This window comes from Abramis brama (genome assembly GCF_963993115.1).
Source record: "Abramis brama genome assembly, chromosome: 24".
In the NCBI taxonomy this organism is placed as follows: domain Eukaryota; kingdom Metazoa; phylum Chordata; class Actinopteri; order Cypriniformes; family Leuciscidae; genus Abramis; species Abramis brama.
In genome coordinates this window covers 22,989,653-23,012,508 of record NC_139986.1, presented here as the reverse complement: position 1 = coordinate 23,012,508, position 22,856 = coordinate 22,989,653, and the positions used below count along the sequence as shown (strand labels likewise).

Here is a 22,856-nt window from a genome sequence, read left to right as displayed (position 1 = left end):
ATGAATGACAAAAAATAGAAAATATCCTAAAAATATCTAAATAATGAGAATGGTGATTAGAGGAGAGGACTGACGGATGGTGTGTCAATTAAATATATTTATTTAGCTATTTTTAGCTTTGTGGGACAAAAATAGCTTAACATCTTTCTAGATGATTATCCAAATCAGATTTATTTTGGTGAATGTGGTAATAATCATTCAATTTAAAATTAGTAAAATTATTAAAAGTATCAAAGTACAATGATATTACCATCACAGCTACGCATAAGTCCCCCCAAAAAATCATTATAAAGTGAGAAAAAGTCTGACTTTTTCCCCTCAAAATTGTATCTCGCAATTCTGACTATTTTTCTCAGAATTGCGTGAGATAAACTTTCAATTGTGAGTTATAAAGTCAGAATTGCGAGATATAAAATCGCAATTGCGAGTTATAAAGTCCAGTTCTGAGGAAAAAAGTCAGAATTTTGAGATGTAAACTGGTATTTGTGAGAAAAAAGTCAGAATTGTGAGATAAAAAGTCTCGCGAGATTTGTCAGGACGCCACCTCTCAAACTTGCATTGCTGGTTTTTACAACAATCAGTTCGTTTACCATCGAAATGATTTCGAAGCTGTTATATTAAGGTACAAATCTTGCATAGTGTGCCTTTAACTTACCTTTTTTATTCTGTGGCAGAAACAAGCTTCCATAGAAAACTCATATTTCGTGAACAACTCGAATTTTTTTTTTAACGAATGGTTGAGGGAATTATTCAGTCACTCACGTCTCGACACCAACTGGACGTAACCATGGACGTAACCGACGTATCCTGCAGAAATTGCCTCGTTCCAAACGAATCTTTTTGGTCGGATCCAAAAGATTCGACTCACTGATGAATCAAAATTCCCACCAGAAGAGGTGTATCCTTGTGTGTGAATATCTCTTTAAGAATGAAGCTGAAATTTGATCCTTTCACCACCACCATATACAGCCATCATCAGTTTCAGTCATCCTCAACATGTTCTCACCGACGCGCGTTTATAAAACCCACACGCATCGTAGATTGAGAATATTGTAAAGACCTTCTGTTTCTGTTTGATATGAAATCATGCATTTCATATCGCCGTGGAGAGAGGAGAATCATGCATGTGTCTGACTGACGAAAAAACACGGATTTTTAATCAGCCCATGTTTTCAGACACCATGCACAACTAACCAACAGACACTATTGATGATTGATAAGAGGTAAGCATATTATGGGTTAATGCATATGATATCAAACAATATTTTATTGCATAAGCGCTGTGTTTTTAGCCAGCATTGCGGTGTGATTTGGCCTAAAGAAAGGCATGTCGGTAACAACACGAGTCGATTTCCGTCCATCGCAATGTTTTAGAGACCTTTTATAGAGATGTGATCCATTATGTGTTATCAAATAGTCAGTGCTGAATTGCAGTCGATGTATATTTGACACGCGCCCATCTTCATAAAAGGCACATCTAAGCAAAAATATAGATATACATGTACATTTGTTACACAAGCCATGCGGTTCAATGCAGTATATCAGTCGAAGTTAAATGACCGACTTTGACAAATGAAGGCTAAAATGACATTTAAAGGCCAATGTCTGAGTTTAACATTTAAATAGGCTATATGGTCGACTCTGCACTGAAGATGCATGTCAGTATGAAGGAAAACATTTTGTTTAGGTTTGTTACTTGAAAAACACGAACTTTTACTTTATCTAATGAAAATATGAAATGCAGCACAGGTTTTGCGGAGGTGTTTGAGATTTTTCATCAAACTGTGTTTCATTCTGACTTCTAAAAACTTTCTTCTGGGGTCTTTTATTCTGCTCTTCTTTATTTGGTTACTTTCAGTTTTGAGAACTGCTGTGTGTGTAACAAATAACCGATGAAAAGAGATTTAAAATATATATATATATATAGTTTAAAACACTTGCCAGTCTCTTAGAAATGTAATATGTTTAGTCATGTTTTGTTTAAAAAAAACTTTAATGCCATTTTTCAACAGAAGCTTTTATGTTAATGTCTGGTGGTACAACCATCAGGCAATGGTAAAGCATTTCCTCTATCGTCTTTTCAAGACAAACATAATTTTACAAATATCATGAGTTTTTGAATCATGACTATAATTCTCATTTTGTATATGTATGTATGTACTTTGTAGATTTTTTTGCTTTTGCTTTGCCGTTTCCTCTGGGTTATTAAAGCATCCATTTCATCCATTCTGCTGCTGTATGAGCCTTGCTTTGCTCAGCTAATCTTTCATTCATAAGCCGACACTGCTTTTCTTAATATATGATGCATTCACGCAATGCACTAAAGCATGCCAGCAATGCAGCTTTATCAATGCTGTGATCTGCCTTCTACATGATAAACCTGTACATCAGAATGGAAAGCATCTTAATCTACCCAACAATTTTCCGCCACTGAAGGCTTTTACTGTTGTTTTTTTGTGGGGTTTTTTGTTCATGATACATGCACACACAGCAGAAGACGTGCAGTCACACGTGTTCAATGTGAGAACTTGCTGAACTTCCTGTTATGTCACACCCATTGCCATACGTTGCTTCGTGACCTCTTTGGGCGCCTGCCCTTTACAACCTGCATGAACCTGTATAGGGACTGTAAATACACTCACCCCCACCCCTCCCCCTGAGTTGGGTGGACATGTTTGCATGAAGCCTATTGCAACATAAAGAACATCTAAATTTAGTCACAGCATGTTTTTTGACTCCCATCACCCCATGAGGAGATGTGCTGACGTCACAGCACATCTCCTTCCGTTCTGTGACCATGTTCTAAAATATAGATGGTAAGTGAACCATGTTCGTTTACTAGTATCGACTCAATCGCTTATATCCTCTTAAATGCTTATGCAGTTTTCAACCGGCTTTTGTATTGTTTCAATAAGGGCTGGGTGAAAAAAAATATTGATTTCTTGATTTGAATCGATTCTCATTTTTATGAATTGACATCAATTCTAAAATCCCAAGAATCAATCTTGTAGTGCAGGGTTTCTCAAACTCGGTCCTGGAGGGCCACTACTGTCCTGCACAGTTTAGCTCCAACCCTGATCAAACACACCTGAGTAAGCAAATCAATGTCTTCAGGATCACTAGAAACTCACAGCTAGGTGTGTCCTCCAGGACCGAGTTTGAGAAACCCTGCACTACAAGATTGATTCTTGGGATTTTAGAATTGATGTCAATTCTAAAAAAAAAAAAAAAAAAAAAAATATATATATATATATATATATATATATATATATATATATATATATATATATATATATATACATATATACATATATACAGGTGCTGGTCATAAAATTAGAATATCATCAAAAAGTTGATTTATTTCAAGAATTCAACTTAACAGGTGAAACTAATATATTATATAGACTCATTACATGCAAAGTGAGATATTTCAAGCCTTTATTTGTTATAATTTTGATGATTATGGCTTACAGCTTATGAAACCCACGAAATCAAAATCCCAGAAAATTAGAATATTACATGAAATCACACAGTAATTACACAGTGATACCATGGTCATTGAACCAGGTTTTGGGTCTTTTGGCGGTGTGGGCAGGTGCAAATCCTGCTGGAAAATGAAGTCAGCATCTCCATAAAGCTTGTCTGCTGAAGGAAGCACGAAGTGCTCTGGAAATGTCCTGGTAGACGGCTGCGTTGAGTGGACAGCACAGTGGACCAACACCAGCCGATGACATGGCTCCCCAAACAAACACAGACTGTGGAAACTTCACACTGGACTTCAAGCATCTTGGATTGTGTGCCTCTCCATTCTTCCTCCAGACTCTGGGACCTTGGTTTCCAAATGAGATGCAAAATTTGCTCTCATCAGAAAAAAGGACTTTGGTCCACTGTGCTTTATTAAATCCAGAGTCAACGCAGCCGTCTACCAGGACATTTCCAGAGCACTTCATGCTTCCTTCATTTTCCAGCAGGATTTGCACCTGCCCACACCGCCAAAAGACCCAAAACCTGGTTCAATGACCATGGTATCACTGTGTAATTACTGTGTGATTTCATGTAATATTCTAATTTTCTGGGATTTTGATTTCGTGGGTTTCATAAGCTGTAAGCCATAATCATCAAAATTATAACAAATAAAGGCTTGAAATATCTCACTTTGCATGTAATGAGTCTATATAATATATTAGTTTCACCTGTTAAGTTGAATTCTTGAATTCTTATTATTATTATTATTATTATTATTATTATTATTATATTATTATTATTATTATTATATTTTTTATATATAATATATATATATTTTTTTTAAACCTTTATTTTGACACTCACCACATCTTCATGCAATGAAGGCACCTTGTCAAACAACACAAAGATGCTCAGGACAGATGAATGTGTTTTAAGACTTGCTAATAAAGACTATATTTAGAAAGATGGTGCACTCGTATTACTATGAATGGGAGGAAGTGTAATGCGCAATATGGCTAAATAAGTCCCGCCTTCTAAATAAGAGCCAATCACTGATTGGGAAAGTCATCACAGTCAGTGTTCCGAGACGTGCGGTTATGATTGCGCATGCGCATTAGCTTGGTCCAGCCTGGAAAATTCTTTTTTTTTTGTTGTTGTCGTCATATTTCATTGGTGACTTCAAATATGAAATTTAATCATAAGCTTGGCGAACAGTTTTGGAGAATTTGATGTTACCACATTCAAAGAGTAAGGAGCTGCACTTTTAAGCCCGAGAGGAGTTTCAAAGATGGCTGTTGAGTGAAATGACTTGTCTTAAAGGGACTTCGTTGCTAATTTAATTATTCAAGCGCAAAAAAGACACAAAAGAGAACTAAATTCCTTACTCGTGCACTGTGTGAGAAGTTTTGTGCGCACACATCTGTAGCGTGCCCACAGAAAGCAAGTTTTCTGTCATGTCTTCTTGCACAGGATATACAATTTTCAGAGAAATTTCCATTTTATATATTTTGGTTGCATTTGAGAGTTCATAAAAATGTATCTGGTTGTGTAAAATAGGCACATACCATTATATAGATCCATATACCCTTGAATCTAATCAAATCGTATCGCAGGATTTTTTGAGGCATAAGCAAATATCGTATTGCTGGCTACGAGAATCAATATCAGATCGTATGGTAATGAACCGTCCGATTTACAGACAGCCACGTTAGTAACATTAGTTTAGGGAAGACTACTGTAAGGAAACCTGCAGTTCTGGTACCGCTAGTGGGACACATTTTATTTTTTAAGGTCGTTGGAATACCCTTGTTTGGGGAGATTTAATTAGGCACTGTTTGTTGTAACAATAATTAGCAAGTTAAGGCATGTCAGGATAGTTATGAGTGGCTGACTTTTAATTAAACACCCCCGTGAACAAGATGGATCATTAATATTTGAAAGAATGTACATTTTAAAGAGGTGGTATAATGCCCTTTTCACGAGATGTAAAATAAGTCTTTGATGTCCCCAGAGTGTGTATGTGAAGTTTTAGCTCAAAATACCCCACAGATGTTTGAAATTGAGCATGTTAAAACTGTCAATTTTTGAGGTTGTGCAAAAACGCACCATTTTGTGTCTGTTCCTTTAAATGCAAATGAGCTGCTGCTCCCGGCACAGAGGGCGGAGCTTCAACAGCTTGCACTCACACAGACATGCACTGAAAATTTCAAAAACTTAACTTTAAGTTAACTTTGTAACTTTGCAGAAGTTGTTTATGCTCAAACAGCAACATTACACACTAACTAAAGTTAGAAAAGGGAAAACATAATCAACCACCCCTTTAAATATGCATCTCTGCTAAACTGAGTACTGAGTACAGTGTAGATGACCTCTAAGCTAGTACACATGGTCTAAAAGCCACAAAACTCCAATTTCATGGTTTTCAAATCTGTGTCAGTCTCTTTTCACTACACTCTCAGTTCAGAGGGTTCATGTTTTGTATATTTCTATCGTCCTTTGAACACTTGTAGCCTTAGGTAAGTGTGCAATTCATGTTTTCCATTAGCCGTTATGGGCCAGATGTCATGAAAGTAGATCAGCGGGAAATGTTACGAGCACTTAGATGGCCAATGGAAGATATCTTGTAAAATAATGCTTCTTCCATGAGTATTTTAGAATTTCTATTTGTCAAGGACATACTTGTATGTCTTATGTATTAGGATATAACAGTTTATTTCACAGAATTTTTCAGCAAAAATATTGAATCAGTGTCATGTAAATATACTGTTGTATGAATACATATTTAATATAGATGGATAAAATTAGCAAATTTCATTTTTCCAGGCAATGACGTTAAACACACACACAAGCTTAATTCAGTGAATTAAATGCTTGTTTACAAATGAAAGGTAAAAAAACCTGCTCAGTGACTTTGAAGGCTGATATGGCCTAGCCTCGAACTAGATTTAGTCCAGCTGACAATTTGGATGTTAACCCGGTGGCTTTTATTTCTACTGAACCACCATATATGGAAGAAAGTAAAAGCGCTTGTTACAGGAAGTGAGAATAGCTCAGGTGAGCATGAATGCAGTGTCTGGGTGCTTCTCATTTCTTATTTGTGCATCCTCGTTTCCTTTCCTCGCTTCCTTTCCTCGCGTCTCAGCTCCGCCCCCTGTAGGATGCGAGGGAAGGCTGCAAGGAAAAGACGCGAGGATGGAGGATTCGAATGTAACTTTTTTTTTATACATTGGAATACTTGATCACTCAAGCGTCACTTCATCGCGTCATCAGCAGCGCTCAAAGGATCTGCCCTTATGTTGTTGAAGTTTGTTTATTTAAGAAATTCATAATAAATAATAATAAAGCAAGATACCCTGTTGAAATATGTGAGATGTGTGGTTTATATAAACTGCAAAGGTAAAGTATAAATTAAAATGATTGTGACCGATGTGAAGGGGGAGGAGAATTTAGACGTGTGTCACGTTTAAGTCGATAAAACTCTTCCGCATAGGATACACCTGTGTATCCTCGCTCATGACTCCTCAGGAAGCCTCCTAACTCCTCGATCCTTGACTCCTCGCGGTGCAATTAGAGAATTGAGATGTCCTTCAAGATGGATGAGCTCGATCGGTTTCCGGGTCATAGGATGGAGGACGGAGGAGCGAGGAGACGAGGAGGGATATTGAGAAGCACCCATTGCCTTTTGCTTTTTGTGCTGATTTTACTGCTGGAATGCTGTGATTATTTTGGCCAAAGGATTATCATTATGGATCACTGCTTCCTTATGTGCTTCAAAGGGGACCGACTTGTTTTTCTGGTGCACAATGAGCCAGGCTGAAAGAGGAACTCTTGCTTTCTTTTAAACCCCAGACTGATTTCACCTTTAGGAGAAGGTTGACATTTAGATCTGAGCTCAGTGTGATGTGTATATACAGCGCTACCATCAAGGATTACGTACGTATTCTCATTTATTACAAACAAAAGCCCACTGTTGATTTCCAGAACAGTTGTGTAACCAGAATGTGAGATTTTTGGTGTCTTTTGGAATGGTCAACAAACTCTTACGTCATGCCTGGATGCATTAATATCAACCAATGATTGTTTTAGCTTTCTGAGTGTGAGATAGAGGCATGGGCTTCATATCACCTCATTTGTTTTTCCTCACTAACACCGTAATGGCAGAGGGCATGTCTGTTAAACATTTACTTAGCTTTTCTCCTGGCTAGAGTTTTTTCCGTTGTGTGATCTCTGTGGCACATTGATGTTCATGTCTTTTTCTAAAGCAACTTCAACAGTCTCCTGCTCTCTTGTTCTTGCAGTGGGGTCGGGTGGCCATGGACCCCTTCAGCCAGCTGATCCTGCTCATCTCGGTGGTGAGTTTTTGCACCTTCCAGTGGCTCTTTCACAGCGTGAGCCCCTGGGTGTCGTCCAGAATCAGCCCTGGCTTCCTCAAACTCACCCACAAACAGAAGATCGAGTGGAACTCAAGGTAATGAAGCATGCTTGTTCTTTTTGTATGTGTTGTCTTCTCATGATCAGATATATCTGTGTGTTTGATTCACTAAAACGTATCAGTTCGTAAAAGTCATTTGTTTAGGAGTCATGCTAGTCTGGTTGCATTGTGCAGGTCTGATTCAGAACTGACTCAAAAGACTCACTGTATGTACTGTATGTTTTTGATTCACTAAAAAGAACCGCCTCATTAGAGTCATTCGTTTAGGAAATGGACTGTACTGGTCACACACTGTGTTTCTGAGTCACTAAAAAGAACCGACTCATTCATTCAGGAATCATTTAGACACATGGTTTGATTCACTTAAAAGAACTGGCTCATAATAGTCATTTGTTTAGGTATTTGTGAATCTTTTAAACAACTGGTTGCACTGTATGTGTTTGGTTTACTAAAGTGATTTGACTTGAATAACTAATTTGTTCAGGAATCATTTAGACAACTGGTTGCAATGTATGTTTCTGATTCACTAAAAAAACCCGCTCAGAAGTAATTTGTTTAGGAATTGGATGAACCTGGTTGCTCTGCTCTGGTTTTGATTCACTAAAAAGAACTGAATCAAAAGACATTCAGGAATAATTTAGACAAAAGTGGTAAGGTTGCACTGTATGTTTTTGATTTACTCAAAAGAGCCATTTGTTGAGGAATCAGATGGGAATTCTGATTCACTAAACAGAACTTGAAATACTCATTTGTTCAGGAATCATTTAGACAACTGGTTGCACTGTTTTTTTAAATTCACAAAAAATAATTACATTCTGTAATAGTCATTTGTTGAGGAATTAAATTACACTGGTTGCACCGTTTGAATCGCTAAAAAGAATCACTGTATGCCCTGTATGTTTTTGATTCTCTATAAAAAAAAAAAAAACTTGCTCATAACATAAAAGTAATTCGTTTAGGAATTGTACTATGCTTAAGTGACTCAGACTTATTCGTTTAGGAATCATTTAGGGAACTGTTTTTTGATTCACTGAGAAGAACTGAGTCATTTGTTTAGGAATCACACTACTGTAAAATTACAATTATACATACAGTTACAATAATGTCAAACTATAGGCTAAGAGCCATTCTTAACAGGCAGTATGTTGAATATAGCCAGTGGATTCGCAGTGGCACTTTAAATTTATCCCTGTTAAAGGTCTTATCAGGAGAACCTACGGAGAGCAGGTTGTAAGCTGTCACTCAGAATGACTAATGTCTGTGTATGCAGAAAGAAACTGAGGGAAGATTGCAGTGATCATTTGCTCATTTCAGCGGGCTGTCAAGAGAACAGCCAGCTGGAGGAGATCTTTAGATGTAGGGCACACAGTATGTGGTTGATTGACAGCAGTCAATTGCTCCGTTTCGATTGTTTCAACTTGACATGGTTCTACGGGAGAAGCAACCCACTATAAAGACTTCTGTCATGTGTGATTAAACCCTTTCCCTTGCGTGTGTCTGCAGGACAGTGTCCACGCTCCACGCCCTGTTGGTCGGCCTTTTCTGCCTCTACATCCTGTTCTTCGATGAGGCCGTCAATCAGGACCCCGTATGGTGAGCGCCCTGCCCTCGAGACCGACCCGTCACACTGCATGCTGGGAAAGCACTGCTCTTTACAGACTAGCAGGACGCTTTCAGTAACTGTCGTAACATGGTCTTGCAGTAATCTCAGTGCCTTGTTCTCATCTTTACCACAACAGGGGAGATCCTACTCTGGTGAAGATAAACGTGAGCATTACTACAGGCTACCTCATATCTGGTGAGAGCTTACGGCAGATGTATGACTTTGGAGGTGGAGGGTTTTTGTTTGAGAGCTGCATCATGCATAGAAATGCAGGATATGTTTGTTTGTTGTAATACTGAGAGTTTGATTTGAAAATTCATGTGATGTCCTCTTGTTCTTGCCCCCTGATTGCATTTTTGGGAGTTTCTGATAGATATATTTAAAGATATATGTGACAGACATATTTAAGTTGTTGGTCAGTGACAGTCCAGTTTCACAAAATAAATGTCTCTCTAGCAACATTTCACCGTTTTAACCTGGTTTTAGATGATTAATGTTAACAAACAAGACATTGTTGTAAAGTGTTACCAATGTTTTTTAATTTCAAATGATAATGGATTTTACTTTAGTCTCTATTTTTATTTATTTTATTTCAATTTTTGACAATTCTTATATTCTTATGACTGTAATGCTGGGTAAGGGCCATATAAGTTGATATCGCAATGTAATATTTGCATTAAAAAAATTCTCTCAGCTTCACAGCCATCAAAGTCATCCGATGTTGACAGAGACTTTACAGGGATATTTCACACAAAAATTAAAATTCTTTCATTAATTACTCACCCTCATGTTGTTCCAAACAAAACTACCACTTTGACTCTTTAAAAAGTTCATAAAGAGATCGTGAAACTAATCCATATGAATTGATCGGTTAGTCCAAATTTTCTGAAGAGACTCGATGGCTTTATATGATGAACAGATTGAATTTAGCCTTTTATTCACATATAAACATTGATCAGCAAAAATGTACAGAAGCTCAACTGAACCAGCGTAACACGAGAATGAACCTCGTTGGTTCTCGCAGGTCAAGCAAACATATTTGAGCTTTCGTTTACCACAACTGATGTTTGAGTTGATGAATGTTTTTGTGAATAAAAGCCTAAATTCAATCTGTTCATCATATAAAGCGATCGAATCTCTTCAGAAAATTTGGACTAAACCGCTCAAATCATATGGATTAGTTTTCCGATCTCTTTATGAACTTTTTGAAGTGTCAAAAGTGGCAGTTGCGTAGCTGTCAATGGAGGAACAGAAAGCTCTCAGATTTCATCAAAAAAATCTTCATTTGTGTTCCGAAGATGAACGCAAGTCTTACAGGTTTGGAACGACATGAGGGTGAGTAATTAACAACAGAATTGTCATTTTTGGGTGAACCATCCCTTTAAGGAATACTCTGAAACAAGGTTAAAATGACCAGAGATGCTGCAAAAGTCCCTAGATAAATGTCCATGTGAGATGAGGCCATATTATTAAACAATAAAATGGCCTCATCTCACATGGAAACCAAAAAGTAGCTCTTTGAATGTATTAAGTCACTTTTGTGGCAGTGTTTTTGTGTACATGCTAAATTAAAACTGGCAAATTCATATTCCTGAAAGTAGTTCTGACACTTCTCGCCTTTTTTGTTCTGTGTGTTTTTCAGATCTGCTGCTTATATTTTACTATTGGAGAGCAATAGGAGACAAGTTTTTTGTAATCCACCACCTGGCGGCATTGTATGCTTACTACTTTGTACTGGTGAGTTCCCTGTTGTCCCATAACAGAACATGCAGGCAAGATGGGAAAGAGACAACCAAGAGTGAGCAGTGGTAGTGTCAGGTGTGCAGCTGGTGCTGAAAGCTCTATAAACAGAGGAACATAATGAACAGAATTCTGCTGGAAGTCATTTTCTTCAGAAGGATTTATCCCATTTGTGTCATTCCATTCACTATACACCTTTTTAAAATGTATTGCACACATGTTAAGCATTTAGAGCACTCCTCCAACATTGTTAAAGGGATAGTTCACCCAAAAATGAAAATTCTGTCAGTAATTACTCACCCTCATGTTGTTCCAACCCTGCAAGACTGAACTGGTCTTATGGGGTTGGAACAACGTGAGGGTGAGTAATTACTGACAGAATTTTCATTTTTAGGTGAACTAACCCTTTAAAGTTAATGTTAGCTGCTGGCTTTCTGGAATACTAATCTGATTGGTCATTTCTGTGGCATCGCAGGCAAATTGCAGCAAATATATTTGTATAATGACAGGAGCAGGCCAACAGTAGCTAGTTTCATGTGGGTCATTTACAATCTGTGGTCTGTCTTTTTTCCACATCATTTAAACTAAAATCTGATTTGCATTTATTGATGCATTTATTTATCTATGCATGCAAGTAGCAGTGTAATAAACAGGATACATAAACCCTAACAGGGGAATCTTGTATCAATGTTATAGGGTTTATTTAGCAAGACTGACTGTACATTATATTTCTTAAATGTCCAGGAATTATTGTACAAATAACCGCACACTGTCATTCTGGTTTAGTGACCTTCTTTGGAAATTTATAACAAAATTTGACCCCATATTGGGCCTGTGACCTTCTCTGAAGAAATAAGGGCCTTGTTACTACTTCTTACTAATGTATTCAAAGTTCTCATTTGTAAAAAATGTGTTTATTTACAATTAGGGATGAGCAATCCAACTAACTAGTTGATTCTGTGAGTTTTTTTGGATCATTTATTAGTTTGCACAGTACAACTGTCTTGGAAAAAGTTGTATTTTTTTAATTTTTAAAGCACCACCGTTGCGTACAACACATTCAGGCTAACATTTTTGGACTTTTTTACTGCATCTTAAGCTATGCAGTCTGTCCTGTTCTGTTGTGCTCTGCCTAGTTTTGAGCACAATAACACATCTTATGCAAACCGTTTCTAAGAAACTTATTTTTTGCTCATCCCTATTTACTATATCCTTAGTTTATTGTTAAAATGGTCTCCAAATGTTTGCATTTACCAGCCCAGAACTTTAACCACTAGACTACACCACCCACTGAGGCCACTGCTGTTCACTCTTGGTTCAGTTGTACGGTTACCTTCTAGGTCACCAGGTTCTGTAGCTGATGATGATGATGATGATGATGGTATTTTTTGCATGGAATGCTCATTGACGGTTATGCAGAAGTCCATTCTCTTCTCTTCAACTCCTCTTCTACCTCACTGACCCCCCCCTCCCCTCAGCAACTCTAAACGGTCAGTTGTGGCCCGGGTCTCGGTCTCGGGCCAGACTGCACCGGACTGTGTGCATGTGTTGATGCTCGCTGCTCCTGTGGTGCCGTTGGAGGGTTTCCCGTGTGCATGCTCTGATTCCTTCCCCTGCTTTGAGCCGATCTTCCTCCTAAAAACTCTCTCTTCTGAAATCTAACATCCACATCTCAACTGCAGGATGAGTAACAGCGAGAAAACTCTTGTTTGTTGGGCTGTGTCGAGATTCTCTGTAATCCACACAGGTTTTGAAGGATAACAGGTTGATCTGGTCATCAACTGAATTCTAAATAACTACGCATTTAGTTGTTGCACAACTGGGAAACTTGTTGCACAAGTTTTTTGATAGAAATCTGAACGATAACAAACAACACCTAAACCAGCATCAGTTGATGCGCAGTTGTTTGGCATAGGTGATTCTGTGAAATGGGTGCCTTTGGTAATATTTTTAACAGTATATCAGACAAAGAATGTCTTGAAATGATAATAAATTGCATTGTGCCATTTCAAGCTAAATTGAGATATTAATATTAGTAATTTCAGCAAGGTAACAGGGTTGATGCGATGTGACAACTAGATTGTTCCCTTTAAAATGAATGAAGATTTCCAACTTCACTTTGCTTTTAATTGAAATGATCTTGTTTTGTCATATTGCATCAGCCCCATTTCTTGTGTCGCAAAGCACAGCTCACTTTCAGGATAGATAATTTTTTTTAGATATTACTAGCTTTCATTCATACGCCACAATATTACGCTTGTATTAGAAAGGTAATTTATATAAAAAAATACAAATATATTTTGCTGATGTTAGGACAAATATCTTTTCAATAAACAGTATACATATAGTTGGCATAAGCCTTTATTTATTCAAGTCATTAATATATAATCCTTAGAGTTACCTGACATAACTAACATATATTTTTTTTGGTCATGCTTGCACGTTGTGTGCACTAACGCATGAATTGTAAAAAAAAGAAAGAAAAAAAAGTCATATACTGTAACGTATTATTACTTACGATCAGCTGTAATTCCACTATCTACCTTCATGATGATGATAACAATTGTAAATTTCAGTGATATATTACTAAACAACAGGGACTCAAAAGGCACACGTTATGTACAATGACCATGACAAATGATTTCTGGTGGCTTAACTTGTTGTCTTAGTGTGTACATTTCTAAAAATCAGCTGCAAAAAATATATATATATATATATATTCTGATTCCTAAATATGCATCTGGGGCAGCGACTGATGATATTCATGGCTTTGTTGCTTGTATACCTTAGTTGATTTAATGCAACTTTGAGGATCGCCTCAAAACCTGAACGTGCATTTTGTTGTCAGGATGTAGACCATACTGTCACTGGTCACTTTTATGACTGCCTTTACAAGCCTTTTTCTAAATTATTACATGATAATAGATGTAATTTAACATGGATCTGGAAGTCTCTGTTGGGTCTCACTGAGTAGTCAAGTCTGTCGTTCGAAATGTCATTCGTTGTTATTGTTTCCTGTGTTTAGAAATGCTATTAGTGTTCAAAGCAGAACTTTTTAGTGTCTTTTTGTTATTACGTACTTCCCAGACAAAATTATAACATTCGCCTCCTTTTTAGAACATTTAAAGCATAATAAACCCCATCAATCTTTTCAGCGTTTAATAAATGTGCTTCATATTAAGAACAAAGCGTTTCGCTATATTTAGTGCTGGCACATAACCTTAACAGTATTTCAAACGTTATTATTTTTAAGTAGTGTAAGTTTGAATTAATTTGTCAGTGTGTCGTGCGATTTGTTCCTCATAGTGCATGTCCAACGAGTCTTAAATGTTGTTGCTGCTTTTGTCGTTCGTTCTTTTTGCATTTTTTTTTTCTGCACCTTTTTTTCCAAGAATCTGTCTGTCAGTCTGTCTCTGTCCCACCTAACATGACTTCTTGAATAACGCAGCCTCACTTCCTTTGACCAGCAAAACCCTTCATGCAAAAACTACCAGTGTCACTTTTAGTGGGGTTAGGAGATGAGGGCTATAGGCTTGGCTGATCTAGATGGACTCTCTCCTGTCTTGTCTGCTGTTCTGCTGTTATGGAACTCTGAGCAGTTACTGAAGCCCAGTTACAGTATGGACTTACCAGTACTTAGGGGTACCAGCATGCATCTGCTAGCCAACCTGACTATTATTTTATTCTTTTATTTATAATATATGGTCCATTTTGCAGTAAGTATGCTAATGTGTTTTTTAATTGCAGCCCTCAAGGTAAGTGTGTTACCAAGATGCAAAAATGTTCAGGAATGACCATGTTTTTTGAGAGCAATGTTTCATTGGCACAGACTCAAGGAAAGGCTTCGTTCTCTGACAAAACATGCATGGCTGATCATTGCTGCACTGATACAGTGGGATCTAAAAGTCTGAGACCACATTGCAAATCTGGGATTTTATTACAGTAGTTCACCCAGAAATTAAAATTCTGTCATCATTTACTCACTCTCCATACCTGTATTCATTTCTTTCTTGTGCTGAACACAAAAGTTGTTTCTGGTCCCCGTAGTATTTTATTTTTCATACTATGGATGGAAGTCAATGGGGTCCAGCAACTGTTTGGCTATCTGCATTCTTCAAAATATATTCTCCTATGTTCAACTGAAGGAAGAACTTTATACGGGTTTAGAACAACTTGAGGGTGAGTAAATAAATGACCAAATTTTCATTTTTTTTTGTTGAACCATCCCTTTAAGGGATACGTTTACATGATAATGATGTACTAAAAACGGAAAGGTTTTTCCTTTGCTTTTTTCGTGTACAGATGACAACGTTGTCAAAATGATCCCCGTTCACACGGATCCACAAAAAACAAATAAAAACACTACTATGCATGCCAGAATTTGATGATGCCACTTTGTAAAGAAACACTGTCTATTTTGAACACATGAGTAGAGTCCATGCACATGACATCACATTATGTACATTTTTAATTTTAAAACGTTTTAGTAAATAAGTGTTTTTAATAATTTATGAATAATAATTAAATTATAATATATATTTGATATTTTTTATAAATTATATATATATATATATATATATATATATATATATATATATATATATATATATATATATATATATATATATATATAATTTTATTTTTTTATTATTATTTTTTTTATAAATTCTATATATACACGTACATATACATACATACATACATACATACATACATACATATGTGTATATATGTACGTGTATATAAATATATATAGAGAATTTATTAAAAAAAAAAATATATATATTATTTAATTATTCATATAATTATTCATGTGTGTATGTGTATATATGTATGTGTATATATATGTATGTGTATATATGTGTTTTTATTTAATTTATGAATAATTAATTATTAAATTATTAAATTATAATATACATTTTATATTTTTTTGTATAAATTCTATATATATACATGCATACATGCATGCATACGTATTTAATAATTTATTAATATTAATTAAATTATAATTAAATTATAATATATATTTTATATTTTTTTATAAATTATATACATACATACATACATGTATATGTGTATATATGTATATATATATAAATGTGTGTGTGTGTATATATATAAATGTGTGTGTGTATGTATATGTATATATATGTATATGTATATATATAATATACGTACGTACGTACATATGTGTGTGTAATACTGTTTATTAATTTCAGTAATATTATCTGATATAATTTATATAAAATAATTTATATAGAATATAGAATCTATTTATATAGAATAAATCAAAATATAATTTTCACTAGTGGTCTCAGATATTTGGGCTCAGACTGTATGTGCCTGACAATATGTGGCTTATTTGAAATGCTGACCGTTATTATTGACAACAAAGTTTTGGTTTCTGATTTCATAATTAACTTTTAATTTGTTAGATCTTGTTTCTGTTAACCTTTTACAGTAATTATTACATTATTTATTTAGGGAAAATAGACATTCCTTTATGATGTATGACTTTAATAAGTCATAAATTTGATATATTAACATAATCACTGTAATTATCATGAATCTATTATTTTTACTCACAATGCAAGTAATTTATCACCTCTAGCCTACATATTCACTTAAAATAACATGCTAAATATAGGCAGTAAATACTAAAAGGCATTATTTGATCTAAAAAATACATCCTGTATTAATAGAATAACAGTGTCCATGCAACCTCCTTTCTATGTTCTACTTTTTTTTTAGATATATTATTTTTTATGTCTGTCAGAGTGAAGTATCATAACTCAGCACCCAAGCAATTACTGTGGTACCTGACAGCAGGAGAGATTGGGACTGTTCATGGAGCTGATTCATGAGCCTGTGCTATGTAACTCGTGTCTGTGTCATTGTTTGTTTGTTCTTTGCCTTGTTTTTCCAGGGTCAAGGAATGTTGCCTTATTTTGCTAACTTCCGTCTGCTTGCAGAGTTTTCCACACCGTGTGTAAACCAGCGGTAGGTATTTGGCTGTGACAGGGTCGGCGCTAGCTTAGCTTAGCACAATGAATGGAATCCTTTGTTGCCAGCTAGCATGTCCTGAGTAAAAGTGATAAAAAAAAAACACACCTAATTACTTCTTGTGGCCTGCGTATTCACAACGAGTACAAATAGCGATGCAGATTAACACTAGGCGATTTCCTAGGCAGATATTGACTTGGGACTATATTAGGTGAAGCACAGGCGAAGCACAGCTACTTAGGCGAAGCACTGCTACTTGGACGCAGAGATATCGCGCAACACATGAAATCCCACGACTTCCGTCAACATACCAGCGTGAATAGTAGCTTGGTTGTTCATGCTAAACAGGTTGAATTCAACATGAGGTTATACTAGAGGAGGCTATTTGAGCCGTAGTCTATATACAGCCCCTCAGCATCTATCTTACAACCGAATAAAGACACAGATTAACATAAGGAAGAGTAATAAAAGACAACTTACATGTGCACTTTGTTCTGCCTGTGCTTTGAAAATGGATGGGGACGGCCGTATCTTTCAGACTTAGTACCGTCTTTCTGGCCCCATATTCCATTTTTTCAAAGTAGTCCTCCGGTGCAAAATGCTCTTCGCAAACACGATACTGTTTAATTTTGTAGAGAGGCGTTGGAAGTACAGATATCCAGAGCTGCTAGCCATTTATTTCTCAGTTCCACATTCGATGGAATTCTGTGAAACATTACATTCGTGTATGTCCTTTGCTTGTTCTCACAACCTTTTGCTACGCAGGTAATTATCATGTTTGCTGTAACTGTAGCTGTAACTTCTCAAAATAAACAATCCAAAAGCGAAGACACTCGGTGCAGGTCACGCCGGTATGATGTTCTTCCGTTTTTTTGGCGTGTTGCACACCGGTATGTTGACGGAAATCATGGGATTTCATGTGTTGCGTGATATCTCTGTGTCCAAGTAGCAGTGCTTCGCCTAAGCAGCAGTGCTTCGCCTGTGCTTCCCCATAATATAGTCCCAAGTCAATATCTGCCTAGGAAATCGCCTAGTGTTAATCTGCATCGCTATTTGTACTCGTTGTGAATACGCAGGCCACAAGAAGTAATTAGGTGGGTTTTTTTATTTTTTTATCTCTTTTACTCCGGACACGCTAGCTGGCAACAAAGGATTCCATTCATTGTGCTAAGCTAAGCTAGCGCCGACCCTGTCAAACTAAAACAATGCATGCACTGAGACAAAAATGCATTTGCCCACCTATCTAAATGTAGGAAAGAAGGTGAATAAGCCCTATTTCAAAAAACGGTGGAGTGTTCCTTTAAAGCCGTTAAAGACAACATAAAATCTAAATTAACACTTTTTCCTTTTAGTAAATGTTCCTGAATAAATCGACTAGCCTAGTTGACTATTAGTCGTTCATTTAAGTCATTAGTCAGGGGAGAAATACTAAACCATAATAATGAGCATTTAAAATATAAACTAAGTGCTCAAGCGCGCGCATGCATAAAGCTTGCTGCCACGACACCAGCAAACGCAATGTTAACTTTTCTGAGATCAGAATGTAAACAAAATAAATGGCTTATAATATAAAAGTGAAGGGATTAGGTTTGTGGGAGCATTGTTAGTGCGTGCGTGTATATGAATGTGAATGTTACTGTATTTAAACGTTTGTTATAGTCTTGTGTTGTATTTCCTTTAATTATGATTTTCCATTTTGATGCTGGTTTCTTTGTAATGTAAAGGACCCCCTCGAAAATGAGATGGTGCATCTCAAGGGGTTATCCTTGAAAATAAAGAAATAAAGAAATAACCAACCACCTAATGGAATTTAAGGAAACAAAATTTAAGTGTGAAATTTAAGGAATTTAATTTAAGGAAAATATTTCAGTGTGAAATTAACAATGAAAATGCATATGTATTTGTAGGAGTTTCTCAAGGATTGGTTATAATTGTTATATTGGAATTACTTATTAGTAATGGATGCCCCTTTTTTGTGCCCCTATCCCTGGGAAACACTCTGCACGGCCTTGTATACATTGGATTGATTTTAAGAACTTTAATATACTTCAGGGCTCCAGACTGCACCGGCAGGACTTTTTTTCTTGGTTTGTAAAACCTGAAATTCAAGCCTTATTGCTTCACACTTTTTCAACACTCTAAATATTATTCAGTTTTAATGTTTTATTTTTTTTATGTGATGACCAAAAACATTATTTGTTCATCTATCAAAGATGGTCCCCATTTGCAAAACTAAAAGAATTGCGCAGAATTACACAGAAAGCAAGCAAAGAGCGCTCCTTTTATAATCACTGTAGCTGTTGGTCAGTTCAGTATGATACTTTAGATGGAACAATGCTATAGAAGAACACTTTAATAAAAGTACAATATTTAAAATTTTCCCTATAAAAATGAGGTGGTTCTAAAAGTTAATTTGATCTGCATCTCAACTCATGCTCAGTGCTTTACTGTCAAATGTTTTCCAAGAAAAAACATTTAATATTATTAGTAGGCCTAACTGCACTTATTATGCAAAACAATTGTAATTTTATGATTAAATTGCCTTTATGATTAACAATCCACCCTCAGTGCTACCAAATCAGGTGATGGTGCCACCATCTGAAGAACTTAGTGGCACCGGCGCCACTGCTCTCAAATGTTAGACTAGACTAGAGTATCGGATCGGCATATTCACTGACTCGGATCGGGGGCACAAAAAACTTGGGACATCCCTAATTAAATGTATCAAATGCAATTTCATGCTGTCTTTAATAAGAAATGACAGAAATGTTGTGTTAGTAAATTAGTTTACAGCATGTCACTTTGCTCACCTGTGTTTTCCAGCTGGTTCTTTGAAGTGTTAGGTTACCCCAAAGTGTCCAAGCCCAACATGGCTAACGGGGTCCTGATGGCGGCTGTGTTTTTCCTGGTGCGGATCGCCGTCATGCCGCTATACTACACCCGAATGTTCTCCGTGTACGGCACGGAGGCCTTCTACAGGGTCACCCTCGGTGGCCGTAGCGCCTGGATCTTCTCCAGCATCTGTCTGGACATCATGAACGTCATGTGGATGCATAAGATCGCCCGCGGCTGCTACAAAGTCCTGCGATCCAGCCGGAGGCTCAAACCTGAGATCCAGGAGAATGGAAAAACCGATTGAGCAAACGGGACATTCGAGTGTTGTTCACAAACAGGGTCGTTGTCATATTGACGGTCTTCAAGGGAAGCGGACACTATTGCATGATAGTGACCGGTCGAGAATGAAAACCACCCCAGAGCAATATTTCCCAGAGTTAAGACCTGAAACTCTGACAAAGTGTCAAATAGAGATTCTAGTACACCAGAAAAGACTGGCCGCTCACTTTTATTTTGTGTTTGTTTTAAAAACTGTACACCTGATGTGCAAATGACGCACTGTACAAGACCACCGGCTGAACTGTATTTTACTGTATGTTTCTAATTTCAAACTGGGGGCAGGTAAACCACATTATTTATTCATCAAAGTTCAGTCCGTCTCCCTCAATCACTGTACTGTGCAAAGGGGCCAAGCGGTCAGTGAGTCACCCGATGTTCACGTTTACTTCAAAGCCGCATATACTGACTGTGAACGTTTCATCCACACAACTGCACTGCACTAAACGAGGAAAATCAGCGACCGGGATCAGTGTACTCGAGACGAATCTCTTGGAAAATCCACCGTCATGCTGTACTTGCGATGTATTAGGTATTTTATCTGAGGAAATGATGGACTGTTGTTGAGATCTGACTTCTGTCGATGTGGTCAAATGTGGGTTTAAATAGCCAAATTATTTTATATGTATACCAGATACGAGCAGTGAACTCTTCTTATTGCGATTACATTAATACGAAACTGTTTTAAGAATGAAATCGGTTTACACTCGCTCCAGATTCCGTTCGGATTCCGTTGTGTTTCCACGAAACAGACGTCAAGATTTGTTCGCACTGTACAGTTAATTGCATGCGGCAATGTTGTTCTCTGAATGTTTGCGTTGTACATATAAATTTTATTGAACATACAATAATGATTTTAATTACGTTTGTGTACAGTATATCCGATTAATACTGAACTTAAATTATCGATTTTGATTTTGGAAATGGGGTTTAAAAGGAAATTCGAAAGAGCTTTGGTTTGTGTAGCTCATGAATGTTCGAACCTAAGAGTTCTCGACGCCGGTGTCGATTAGTTTTCCTGCATCGTATCTAATTTATTGAACCAGTTTTACACTGGGAAGGCATGGTAATGTTTGTACAACATATTTATTATTTTTTAACAGAAAGATATAAAAATCGTCAATGTATCTGAGTAGATATACAGCATATGAGAGATTTCACAATACAGAGATACTTATATGAATCCGTTTTAAAATTCATAGTCACTATGTAAGACAAATATAGTGTAGAATATTCATGCTGTACACACATGCATTCAGTGGCGGCACAGATGTGAGTGCATGAGTAGTTTTATTGATCTATGAAAGACAGCTAGAGATGGCTTACATCGAGAAACAATTTGAAATCGGTTCTGTTTTTATTGAACTTGGTACTTGAATATTGAAATGCGTTGTTCTGAGAGACAGACCTATGAAGAATTGTCTTTTACTGGCACGAGTTATACAGGAATCCATGTTGTGATTTTTGCCTTTGCATTCAATCACTTAAAATGCCTTTTTGTTTTCTTCAATAAACATCTTTATTTACTACTTCAAGTGTCATTTTATACCACATGGTTCATTATATAGTCATGTAAGGGATGAATGATTATCGCTTTGATTGTTTTATCTTTTTAGTTCTCGCAAATGTTGCGACCAAAGGTCAGAAGTAAGAATGGCTGTTTGAAGTCTGTTCTTAATCTTGCATATTAAGCAAGTGAGTGGTTACACACCTGTTTTAGGCCTACAGGCATGCATTATAACACTGTTCGAATATAATATGAAGCAAGCAAAGGAAAACAAGGGAAGACAGTTTATTCATTGTAATGACCTGTTGCAGATCATTTCCAAGATTGATCTACGAATCTATGGACCATTAAATGTCATTCAAGAGTTTGTTTGTTGTTTTGCCAAGGCAATATTGAATTGTACTTTTCCAGTTCTGATGATTTTTGTCTTTCAACTTTAAACACTTAAAGGTCCAAACCCTCAGTATTCAGCATTTATTTTTGGTTTATAAATGTGGAGATGCACAATATCATGACTGTATGTGTTTTTATTGCTGATACGTTCCATAATGTCACAGGAAATTGTTGCCATGTAAATGTTTACATATGTTCTTACAGTGGCCACAGGGATCATGTTCCCACATGCTAAAGGAAAGTGCATGTACATGAGGAATGACACAAGTTATTTTTGAACATGTTTATTCTTTCACCTTAATTTGTCACATTATGCCATTTGCCTCAATAAAGCAATATGCTCATTTTGATCCATAATCATTTTGTATGTCCCTTCTTCTTCAGTTCAGTTTGTAGGCTTATGCCTTCCCTATTTATCATTTAATGTGTTTTTTTTTAACGACAAAATCATAGTTTTAGTGCACTAGAAAGCACACACAACGGAGATTGCTTTTAAAGATTTCACATATTTCTTATTAATTTAAGTACTGTAATTAAAAAAT

The 22,856-nt window shown here is 36.5% G+C and overlaps 1 protein-coding gene across 2 annotated transcripts; it reads left to right on the top strand.

The window, feature by feature from the left end:
• The first annotated feature begins 912 nt into the window (after positions 1-912).
• On the top strand, positions 913-22,658 carry tlcd4a (TLC domain containing 4a). Of its 2 annotated transcripts, XM_084103486.1 has the most exons (7): positions 913-1,223; positions 7,764-7,933; positions 9,401-9,490; positions 9,637-9,695; positions 11,143-11,237; positions 17,167-17,240; positions 20,067-22,658. In XM_084103486.1, the coding sequence occupies exons 2-7, from the start codon at positions 7,779-7,781 to the stop codon at positions 20,380-20,382; spliced, it is 789 nt and encodes a 262-aa protein (XP_083959612.1). In that variant the 5' UTR covers positions 913-1,223; positions 7,764-7,778; the 3' UTR covers positions 20,383-22,658. The 2 variants fall into 2 exon arrangements, with proteins under 2 accessions (XP_083959612.1, XP_083959613.1); XM_084103487.1 differs by lacking the exon at positions 11,143-11,237 and having other exon boundaries at positions 944-1,223; positions 9,637-9,664.
• The last annotated feature ends 198 nt before the right edge of the window (positions 22,659-22,856 follow it).